General features: G+C 50.1%; 3 protein-coding genes across 3 annotated transcripts; 2 read left to right on the forward strand and 1 right to left on the reverse strand.

Moving 5' to 3' along the window:
* LOC149521251 (paraneoplastic antigen Ma2-like) lies at positions 1–619 on the forward strand. The gene is made up of 2 exons (XM_089774405.1): positions 1–163; positions 297–619. Exons 1-2 carry the CDS (start codon positions 1–3, stop codon positions 617–619), a joined length of 486 nt encoding a protein of 161 aa, XP_089630531.1.
* On the forward strand, positions 616–1,431 carry LOC149521252 (paraneoplastic antigen Ma1 homolog). The gene has a single exon (XM_089774406.1). The coding sequence runs from the start codon at positions 616–618 to the stop codon at positions 1,429–1,431; it is 816 nt and encodes a 271-aa protein (XP_089630532.1).
* Positions 1,432–4,689: 3,258 nt separating this feature from the next.
* On the reverse strand, positions 4,690–5,646 carry LOC149521253 (olfactory receptor 14C36-like). Its single transcript, XM_089774440.1, has one exon. The coding sequence runs from the start codon at positions 5,623–5,625 to the stop codon at positions 4,690–4,692; it is 936 nt and encodes a 311-aa protein (XP_089630566.1). The 5' UTR covers positions 5,626–5,646.
* Positions 5,647–10,439: the final 4,793 nt, after the last annotated feature.

Here is a 10,439-nt window from a genome sequence, read left to right on the forward strand (position 1 = left end):
ATGGAAGCCCTTAAGTTACTATCCTGGTGTAGTGATGTAGGAGTGCCACCCAGCCGAGCGCTTATTCTGGGTAAAGTGCCTATAGACACTGAGCATGCTATTATCTACCAGGCATTAGGAACTGTAAAAATCTTTGGTAAAACCACAATCTATGGCCGCCGAGGTGACTCTAACACCCAGACTCTGTCAGTACTGGTGAGAGCAGCTGCTGATCTTGACCCACGGTGTGTACCCCCGGAAGCTGGTATTGTGGGTGTGTACCCCCTGACCTGTGTTTCTGCCTGGGAATGTCCCAGAGGAGGAGACCACTGAAGCTGTGAGCTCTGACTTTGAAGCTAAATTGAATGTTTTTCTGCAAAAAGAGGGAAAGTCAGTGGAAGATGTGAGGACCATTGTTACTCCAGCATCTATGCCCTCAGCTGTCACAAATGAAGGTCTGATAGCTGCTTTAGGACAAACGATGGAACGATATACCCCTCCCTCCTATGAAGGAGTTGGATATCCGAAGCTGAGATTTTTCTCTGGGATTCAGCCTACCCCTGTTGGAGAGGATGACTTTGAATCTTGGATGGACCAAGCTGTCCAGATGATGGAGGAAGGCAGTGCTCAGATACTATGAAACGGCAACGATTAGGTGAAAGTCTGAGAGGACCAGCGTCTGATGTCATTAGATCCTTACGGACGAGTAAACCCTCTGCTGGTGCTATGGAGTATCTCCATGCTTTGGATGATATTTATGGGACTACTGAGAGTGAAGAAGATTTGTATCTGCGTTTTCGCACCACCTATCAAGAAGAGGGTGAGAAACTGTCACAGTATGTATGCCGTCTAGAGAAGCTCCTATATAAGGTACTGGTAAAGAAGGGGATACTTGCCAGCCGCTTGGATCAAGTGAGAATGGAACAAATACTGAAGGGTGCTTGTTCTGGCAACCGAATAGCCCTGAAGCTGCAGCTTTCTGACTCACACCAAAATCCTCCCTCCTTCTCCAAACTGGTACGGGATATCAGGGAAGAGGAGGATCGACTGGTTGCTCGTGAAGCTCGTCACATTCCCATGGCTTCAGCATGCACTGTCACCTCTGTTGCTCCTTCTAGCGCAATAGCTGATCTCAAGGAAGCTCTGTGGAGTCTGACTGAGCAAGTTAATCAGCTACTTCAGCTGAATACTAGAGTGGAAAAGCCTGAAAGACCTTCTCATGTCCAACGGGGGAGTGCCCCTGTGAGAAGCCATGACGCAGTGTCTGGTGCTACTACTCAAAAATCAAGAGTTTCTGTTGAAACAAAGGGTAGGAGTGACATCATCTGCTACAAGTGTGGGGAGAATGGTCACACGAAACGAGACTGTGTTGCAGAAGAGGATGTATGGAAAGTTAACCGCAAGCTCATCCAAGCAAGCAAGAATTTGGGAAACTTCAGAGAAGCCCAGTGAAGGAGCGAACTGGTGCTTCGAGGAAGATAAGCTCCACTAAGTGCTACCAACAGGGTGCAAATACCTGTAACGATTTGCCCCGTGGATTGGTAGGCCCAGCTCCGGTTGTGCCTGTTGAAATAGAAGGCATTTATACTCATGCTTTCCTGGACAGTGGTTCACAAGTCACCATTTTGTACAAGACATTTTACAATATGTACCTTCGCCATTTGCCTATTCACCCCTTGGACAATTTGGAAATCTGGGGGTTGAGTAATCAAAAATACCCATAGGAGGGGTACTTATCCCTTCAAATTGAGTTCCCACCATCCATCATGGGAGTTCCTGAGAAGCTGGATAGTTCTAGTGTGCCCGGATCCTTGTGTTAAAAGTAATGTTGCAGTATTGGTTGGCACCAATAGTAGTCTGGTCCAGCGATTTTTTTTAAACTATGCAAAGACATTGTTGGGGAAGGATGCATCAGTACCTTGCCTATTCACCCTAAGATCTGGGAGGCCTATACAGGTTTCCACAGAAAGTCTCTCTCTGTTTCTGATAAGGATTCTACCAGGTATGGCAATGTATGGTACACACAGAAAAGAACATTACACATACCACCTGACAGTGCCTGTCAAGTCACCGGTATCCCAAAGTTTTCTATTCAGCCTACAGATAAATTGTTATTAGTGGATACATCGGAAGAAGTGACTACACCTGGAGGATTTATGGTACGACCTGAGGTGCAAGCCACTAGAGTTGTGTCTTCTAGGAGAGTCACAGTTACTGTTAGAAATGTATCTGCTCAATAGGTGATCATTCGACGTGGGACAAGAATTGCTCAATTGTTCCCAGTTCATGTAGAACCTCGGATGCATGCAGTAGCTGTCAAGAACAACACTAAGGACTTGACAACAGATTGCTTTGATTTTGGAGATGCCCCTATTCCTGAGGAATGGAAACAGCGTCTCTGCAAGAAAATGTTAGAGCATGCTGATGTTTTCTCCCAACATAAATGGGATGTGGGCTGTGCAAAAAGTACTTAGCATGAGATCCATCTAAATGACTCTCGACCTTTTCGAGAATGATCTCGTCGCCTGGCTCCATCTGATATGGAAGATGTTCAGCGCCACATACATGATTTGATGGCTACTGGAATAATTTCTGAGTCACGAAGCCCATATGCTTCTCCAATTGTCGTGGTGAGAAAGAAAAATGGGTCTGTCAGAATGTGTGTAGACTATAGAACTCTCAATAAACGCACTGTCCCTGACCAATATACAATGCCGCGGAATGAGGATGTCCTTAACGGCTTACATGGGAGTAAGTGGTTTACTGTATTAGACCTTTGCAGTGGTTTTTACCAAATACCCATGAATAAGGCGGATAAAGAGAAAACTGCTTTTATCTGCTCACTTGGATTTTATCAGTTTGAGAGAATGCCCCAAGGCATTTGTGGAGCTCCCGCCACCTTTCAAAGATTAATGGAGCGAACAGTTGGGGACATGAATCTTATGGAAGTTCTCGTTTACTTGGATGACCTAATTGTTTTTGGGCGAACTCTTGAAGAACCTGAAGAGCGGCTGCTTAAAATCCTTAATCGTTTGAAAGAAGAAGGCTTGAAACTATCCTTGGATAAGTGTAAATTCTGCCACCCTTCAGTCTCTTATGTGGGACACATAGTGTCAGAGCAAGGTATTGCCACGGACCCATCAAAAATTGAGGCTGTTTCCAGTTGGACCAGGCCTCAGAATTTAACTGCCCTATGTTTATTTTTGGGATTCTGTGGCTATTATAGGCGTTTTGTGAAGGGATACTCCAGATTGACAAGACCACTAAATGAGTTGTTGCAAGGCTACCCTCCACCACCTCACAAAAATGGCTCGAGACCTAAAGATATTCCAACAGATAAAACCTATTTCCAACCTTCTGAGCCCTTTGGGGACCGATGGAATGAACACTGTGAAGAGGCTTTTCAGAATATTAAGGAATGCTTCTCCAAAGCTCCTGTATTAGCATTTGCTGATCCTCAAAAGCCGTATATTCTGCATGTGGATGCCAGTATGGATGGCTTAGGAGGGGTATTATATCAAGAATACCCTGAGGGATTGAGGCCAGTAGCTTTCATCAGTCGAAGTTTGTCACCCTCTGAAAGAAACTACCCTGTGCACAAACTTGAATTTCTGGCTTTAAAGTGGGCTGTAGTAGATAAGTTGCATGATAATCTGTATGGAGCACGATTTGAGGTTCGCATGGATAACAATCCATTAACATATATTTTGACATCCGCCAAATTGGATGCTACTGGTCACCAGTGGTTAGCAGCATTGTCCACATACAACTTCAGCCTAAAGTACCGCCCAGGAAGCAAGAACATAGATGCTGATGCATTATCTAGATGAGCACATAGTATCTCAGCTCCTGAAGATGAGTGGGAAGAGGTATCTGCCCCTGGGGTTCAAGCTTTGTATCATGTTTCTACAGTTTATGGGAAGCCGACTAACATGCCACCTGCTCGCTTTGTAGATCTTGTGGTTGTGTCAGCCCATACTGTTCCTCAAGCATACTGCAAAGATGCTTCTTTGGATACTCCCCATCTTCCCCATTTGACTCGTTCTGAACTTCAGGCTGCACAACAGAATGATGCCTTTATTGGAGAGATCTGGTTGTCAGTTGATAAGGGGAATCCAGCTGCCGTGAATAGAAACACACACCCTAATATTCCACTCCTAATGAGGGAATGGGATCGACTTCCTCTGGACGATGGCCTTTTGTATAGAATCACTAAACAGCCCAGGCAATACACAAAGCAACAACTGGTTTCACCTAAACAATTTCACAAAACTGTACTACAGTCCTAACATGATGACCATGGACACCTCGGGTTTGATTAAGTTAAGTAAAGATGGTTTCTTTTAAAGTATTCTATTAGATGTCTATGATTTGTAGTTGTTCTGGAATTAGATCCAGCTTTATGTTGGAATGAGTATATTCCTGGAGGCTCTCAAGGCACCAGTGTGTGTACAAGGCCAGGCAGGTGGAAGCACCACCACTTTACATTCATTGCCAGCAAGGGACTGCAGCAAGGGGGTGGACAGTGCTTTCCCCAACTAAACACCATCACCACTGGGGAGCTCAGGATCACTTTTGGGTTAAGACATCAGGCACCCAGGCACACCTGTGAGTGTGACCTGCTCCCCAGTAACCCGGAGAGGAAAAAGAAAGTTACAATAGTAGGACAATTCTGAATGAAATCACAGTCAAGGAGCAATGATGCATATTTTAGTTTTTGGAGAATAAAATGGACACAATCAGTTTCTTTAAGGCAGCTTTGAGCTCCTTGTTCCTCAGGCTGTAGATGACCGGATTCAGCATGGGAGGCACCACGGCGTAGAGAACACCCACCAGGAGATCTAGATTTGATGCTGAGCTGGAGGTGGGTTTCAGGTGCTCAAATAAGACAGTGGAAAGGAACAAAGAGACTACAGTGAGGTGGGGGAGGCAGGTGGAGAAGGCTTTGTGCCGGCCCTGCTCCGAGGGGATTCTCAGCACCGCTCTGAAGATCTGCACATACGACACCATGATAAAAGCAAAGCAATTCAACACTAAAAAGGCACTGACGGCAAGAAGCCCAAGTTCACTGTGATAGGAGTCAGAGCAGGCCAGCTTGAGGAGCTGGTGGATTTCACAGAAGAATTGGTTGAGGACATTGGATTGGCAGAAGGGTAACCTGAAGGTGCTCTCAGTGTGCAGGGCAGAGTAAACCATAGCAGTGATCCAGGCACTGGTGGCCATTTGGACACAGGCTCTCCTGTTCATCACTCTCTCATAGTGCAGTGGCTGGCAGATGGCGACGTATCGGTCGTAGGCCATGATGGTGAGAAGGGCAAAATCAATTGAACTGAAGACGACAAAGAGAAAGACTTGGATGACACAGGCCGGGTACGAAATCACCCTGATGTCCAGGAGGGAGTTGACCATGGATTTGGGGACGGTGACGGAGATGGAGCCGAGGTCTAAGACGGAGAGGTTCCACAGGAAGAAGTACATGGGGGTGTGAAGACGGTGGTCGAGGATGATGGCTGAGATGATGAGAAGATTCCCCATTAGGGCTACCAGATAAATAGCCAGAAACACCACAAAGTGCAAAATCTGCAGCTCCCGAACGTCAGAGAATCCCCGGAGCAGGAACTCAGTCACGGTGCTTCGGTTGGACATTTTCTTCCTCAGTTCACAGGGTGCTGGCTGTGGAGGGAAGGCCCCAGATGGGTGAGGATTAGAGTGATACATGGAATGGCCCGATTGCATTTGGAAATCTCTCATGCTATGGGGGCATGTCTAGACTACATCCTCTGTCGGCAGAGGGATGCAGATGAGGCAGGTCAACATTGCAAATGAGGCAGGGATTTAAATATCCCGTGCCTAATTTGCGTTAAAATTGCCCCCGTGTTTTGCTGACTCAGCTCTTCTTCAGGGAAAAGCAGCAGTCTAGAGAGGGATCTGTGGAGAAAGAAAGCCTTTTTCGACAGATCCCTTATGCCTCCTGGAAGAAGAGCTCCTGCTTTTTGTCAGCAAAATGTGGCGGCCATTTTTATGCAAATTAGACACGGGATATTTAAATCTCTGCCTCATTTGCAATGTTGACCTGCCTCATCTGCATCCCTCTGCCGACAGAGGGATGTAGTGTAGACATACCCTGGGTGTCCAGCATGCCCAGCGCCATCCTAGCTACTCACTAGGGATGGTGAGTTACCGCATGGGTGTCACTCTGCCTGGCTCTGGAGCTGTGTCCGTTTGCACCATCTGAAGATTGGGATCAGGATGGGGCTGGATAAAATGCCGTGTGAAGGGCAGAGCAAAGCTCAATCCCAACGCCGCAGCTGTAGCCAAGACGGATCCCCTCTGGCTACGAGCTGCAGGCTGTGGACACGGGCATGAAACTAAAATGCCTGAAAATCGTGGCATCTTGATCCCACTGCAGCACCGCATAGACATCCTGCTGCCTCCTCAGTGATTTATGACCCCAAATGCCATTTCCCACGCCGAGTAACTCTGCCCCCTCTGCTGTGTCATTGCCTAGGCCACGTCCGGCTTGTGTGCACCAGTAGCTTTTGGGAGACGTAGATTCTATTCTTGGCTCTGTCACTCACTGGGGTTATCTTGGGCTTGTCACTTGCCTTCCCGGTGCTTCTGTTTCCCCTGCTCTCCCTTTCTCTGCTTTGTCTGCTGGAACTGCTGGCTGTCTGGCTGACTGTGCTGTGTGCATGTTCCATGCTCCTGTTTGCTGCAGTTGTAATGAGCCGGCAGCAGGAGAGGGTGTATAATGCTAGAGCCAGATATCTACGTTCTGAACTCATTGACCTACTCTGTGTGTTTCGGCAGTGTTAAGAGAGGCTTTGGCTAAGGGCTTCAATTCATGTTCCCCATCTAGGGCATTTCTCCATTTAATACCAGCGTTGTGGGCTGCCATCTCTGCTCCTTGCCCTGTCTTAATGTTTGATAAGTATCCCTTGGAAAGAAACATTGCACTGATTGCGTAAGAGCACCTGGGATCCAATCTTACGATTATTGGACAATCCTAATGTGCCCACCTTAGATTCCATCTAACTTGACAGTCTGGGATAATCTGAGATTTTCCATTTCAATTATATCAGAGAAACACTGAGGGTGCATCTAGACCGGCAAGATTTTGCACAAAGGCGGCTGCTTTTCCACAAAAACTTGCCAGCTGTGTACACTGGCCGCTTGAATTTGTGCAAGAGCACTGACTTGGTAATGTACAAAATCAGTGCTTCTTGCGCTAATACTTTGCACAAAAGCACTTTTTCCGCAAAAGCATCCGTGCCAATCTAGATGCGCTTTTGCAGAAATACTTTTAACAGAAAAACTTTTCCGTTAAATGGATTTCCACAAAATCATGCCAGTCTAGATGCAGCCTGGGGTTTCATCTCAAAAAATCTTCTAGGGAAGTCTATTACCAGTGACCTACAGCCCTGTGGACTGGAAAGCTCACAACCTTTGTTTTCCTTAATTTACCTGGGAATGTTTCACTTTCCAGCGGTTTATTTGGGAATGTCTGATTCTTAATGAATGGAAGCAAGTGTTTGCTTTTCACAGTGTCTAGGCACAGTTAACTCTTCTCTGGTAGGAGAAAAAGAGCAAACCTCCATGCAGCTGGAAATATGTCAGTACATTTCTATAAAAAGTCATGAAAAGTTCCCTTATCACTCCCAGTTGCATTCTCTAATCCGCCCAGCACATTCCCACCGAACCAGTTGGACTGAAATAACAGACTTACCGTGCCGGGTGTTGAGGGCTGTTTCCCAGCCTGCGTTACACCAGACACTTCACTGCCGGGATTCTGCCCTCACCGCCTGTCTGTGTGAATAACGACTCCGCACTGGGTTGTTCAGCGGCTGGTTCCCTGAAGGAGGTTTTGCTCGCTCCTTTCAGCGTTTTGTGTGTGTGTGTGTGTGTGTGTGTGTGTGTAGGAGCTGTCCCTTTGCAAAAATGGCTGTCAGGACAGATGCGTCCAGTCAGCATTGGCTGGGGTACCAGTGCTCCCCACCTACCAGCTGCCCTCTCTGGCTGCTTGGGGGAAGGGAGCCCTACTACTCCCTATTGGACCCCTCCCCTTCCTCCTCCTCTGACAATGCAGTGGGTGCCCCTATCAGCATCTCTAACTCTACCCTTATCAGCTGTATCTCCTCTCCACCTCCTTCCCCTCTCCTCCTCCCCCGCCCCCACAGGGAATTCTTTTAATGGGGTCCCGATGGCCCTTCTTTGCTTTAGAGCCACCCTGTTTCTGCTGCCCCTAATTATCCAGGGCCGTTGCTATTTTCAAGAGCCTCTTTTCCCCCCTTCTAATCCAGCCCTCTCACCTGCCCAGTCACACCTCACCCGCTGCCCTCTGGCAGAGCTGAGCTGTTTTGTCTTCTATGTTGCAGTAGCAGCTCTTGGGATGCAGCCACCAGGAGATCCCACAGCTCTGGCTGGTCCGGGTGTTGGATGTTGGGTGCAGGCGGTGGGAAACTCAATGGAACTCCCTAAACCAGCGTTTCCCAAACTATGGCCCACTACCGGGCCGTGGAAAAAAAATACCGGCCCTCAGCATGGTTGGTGGCTGCCGGGAGGGGAGCAGAGCAGGGCAGAGCGGAGCAGGCTGGGAGGAGGTGGCAGGGGGGAACTGGCCACCAGAAAGCAGGGTTGGGGGCAGCGAGGCTGTCTGGCGGAGATCCGGGCAGGCGGGTGGCAGAAGCAGGGTTGGGATAGTGGGGCTGTCCGGCAGAGATCCAGGCAGGCGGGCGGGAGGCAGAAGGAGGGTTAGGGGTAGCGTGGCTGTCCAGCGGAGATCTGGGCAGGTGGTGGAAGCAGAGTTAGGGGTAGCGGGGCTGTCCGGCGGAGATCCAGGCAGGTGGTGGAAGCAGGGTTAGGGGTAGCGGGGCTGTCCGGCGGAGATCCAGGCAGGTGGTGGAAGCAGGGTTAGGGGTAGCGGGGCTGTCCGGCGGAGATCCAGGCAGGTGGTGGAAGCAGGGTTAGGGGTAGCGGGGCTGTCCAGCAGAGATCTGGGCAGGTGGTGGAAGCAGGGTTAGGGGTAGCGGGGCTGTCCGGCGGAGATCTGGGCAGGTGGTGGAAGCAGGGTTAGGGGTAGCGGGGCTGTCCGGCGGAGATCCAGGCAGGTGGTGGAAGCAGGGATAGGGGTAGCGGGGCTGTCCAGCAGAGATCTGGGCAGGTGGTGGAAGCAGGGTTAGGGGTAGCGGGGCTGTCCAGCAGAGATCTGGGCAGGTGGTGGAAGCAGGGTTAGGGGTAGCGGGGCTGTCCAGCAGAGATCTGGGCAGGTGGTGGAAGCAGGGTTAGGGGTAGCGGGGCTGTCCGGCGGAGATCCAGGCAGGTGGTGGAAGCAGGGTTAGGGGTAGCGGGGCTGTCCGGCGGAGATCTGGGCAGGTGGTGGAAGCAGGGATAGGGGTAGCGGGGCTGTCCAGCAGAGATCTGGGCAGGTGGTGGAAGCAGGGTTAGGAGTAGCGGGGCTGTCCGGCGGAGATCCAGGCAGGTGGTGGAAGCAGGGTTAGGGGTAGCGGGGCTGTCCGGCGGAGATCTGGGCAGGTGGTGGAAGCAGGGATAGGGGTAGCGGGGCTGTCCAGCAGAGATCTGGGCAGGTGGTGGAAGCAGGGTTAGGGGTAGCGGGGCTGTCCGGCGGAGATCCAGGCAGGTGGTGGAAGCAGGGATAGGGGTAGCGGGGCTGTCCAGCAGAGATCTGGGCAGGTGGTGGAAGCAGGGTTAGGGGTAGCGGGGCTGTCCGGCGGAGATCCAGGCAGGTGGTGGAAGCAGGGTTAGGGGTAGCGGGGCTGTTCGGCGGAGATCCAGGCAGGTGGGTGGGTGGCAGAAGCAGGTTTAGGGGTAGCAGGGCGGTTCGGCGGAGTTCTGGGTGGGCAGGCAGCGGTCTGCGGAAGCAGGGTTAGGGGTAGCGGGGCTGTTCGGCGGAGATCCAGGCAGGTGGGCGGGTGGCAGAAGGAGGGTTAGGGGTAGTGGGGCTGTCCGGCAGAGATCTGGGCAGGTTGTGGAAGCAGGGTTAGGGGTAGCGGGGCTCCCTCGAGTAGTTGTGAACTGCCTGGCAGGTAGACACACTCAGGCAGCGTGAGCACATCTACCAGCCAGGCAGTTCGCAGCTAAGGACTGATACACCTAATAATAATAAAACTTACCAAATTAGAAAATACCTGGCATTTTATATGTCTGGTATTTTCTCAATTTGTTTACTGGACAAAATCCTCAAATTCCGGACTGTCTGGTACAAAATTGGACACTTGGGAACCCTACCCTTCCTTGCACCCTCCCTCCTAGCCAGATACCCCCAATCTGCTCCTGCCCCCGCCTCCTGGAGTGCCCATGCGGTGCTGGGTCCCCCAAGCCCTGGCCCAGGCTGGGTGGAGATTGCAGCCGGGTGAAACACTGAAAATTTATTCATTTTTCATTCTTTTTTTACGTGTGTTCATATTTTTGGGCTGCAAAAAACAGAACTGAAAAAAAAACAA

The sequence above is a fragment of the Pelodiscus sinensis genome, chromosome 30 (assembly GCF_052426305.1).
Source record: "Pelodiscus sinensis isolate ZL-2025 chromosome 30, ASM5242630v1, whole genome shotgun sequence".
Lineage (NCBI taxonomy): Eukaryota > Metazoa > Chordata > Testudines > Trionychidae > Pelodiscus > Pelodiscus sinensis.

What these genes read in the sequence shown, in the direction of transcription:
- LOC149521251 (XM_089774405.1), top strand. Translation starts at nt 1, where the DNA reads ATGGAAGCCCTTAAGTTACTATCCTGGTGTAGTGATGTAGGAGTGCCA. An exon ending in CACAATCTATGGCCGCCGAG is followed by an intron (nt 164 to 296) that starts GTGACTCTAACA and finishes GGAATGTCCCAG; the next exon opens with AGGAGGAGACCACTGAAGCT.
- LOC149521252 (XM_089774406.1), top strand. Translation starts at nt 616, where the DNA reads ATGAAACGGCAACGATTAGGTGAAAGTCTGAGAGGACCAGCGTCTGAT.
- LOC149521253 (XM_089774440.1), bottom strand. Translation starts at nt 5,625, where the DNA reads ATGTCCAACCGAAGCACCGTGACTGAGTTCCTGCTCCGGGGATTCTCT.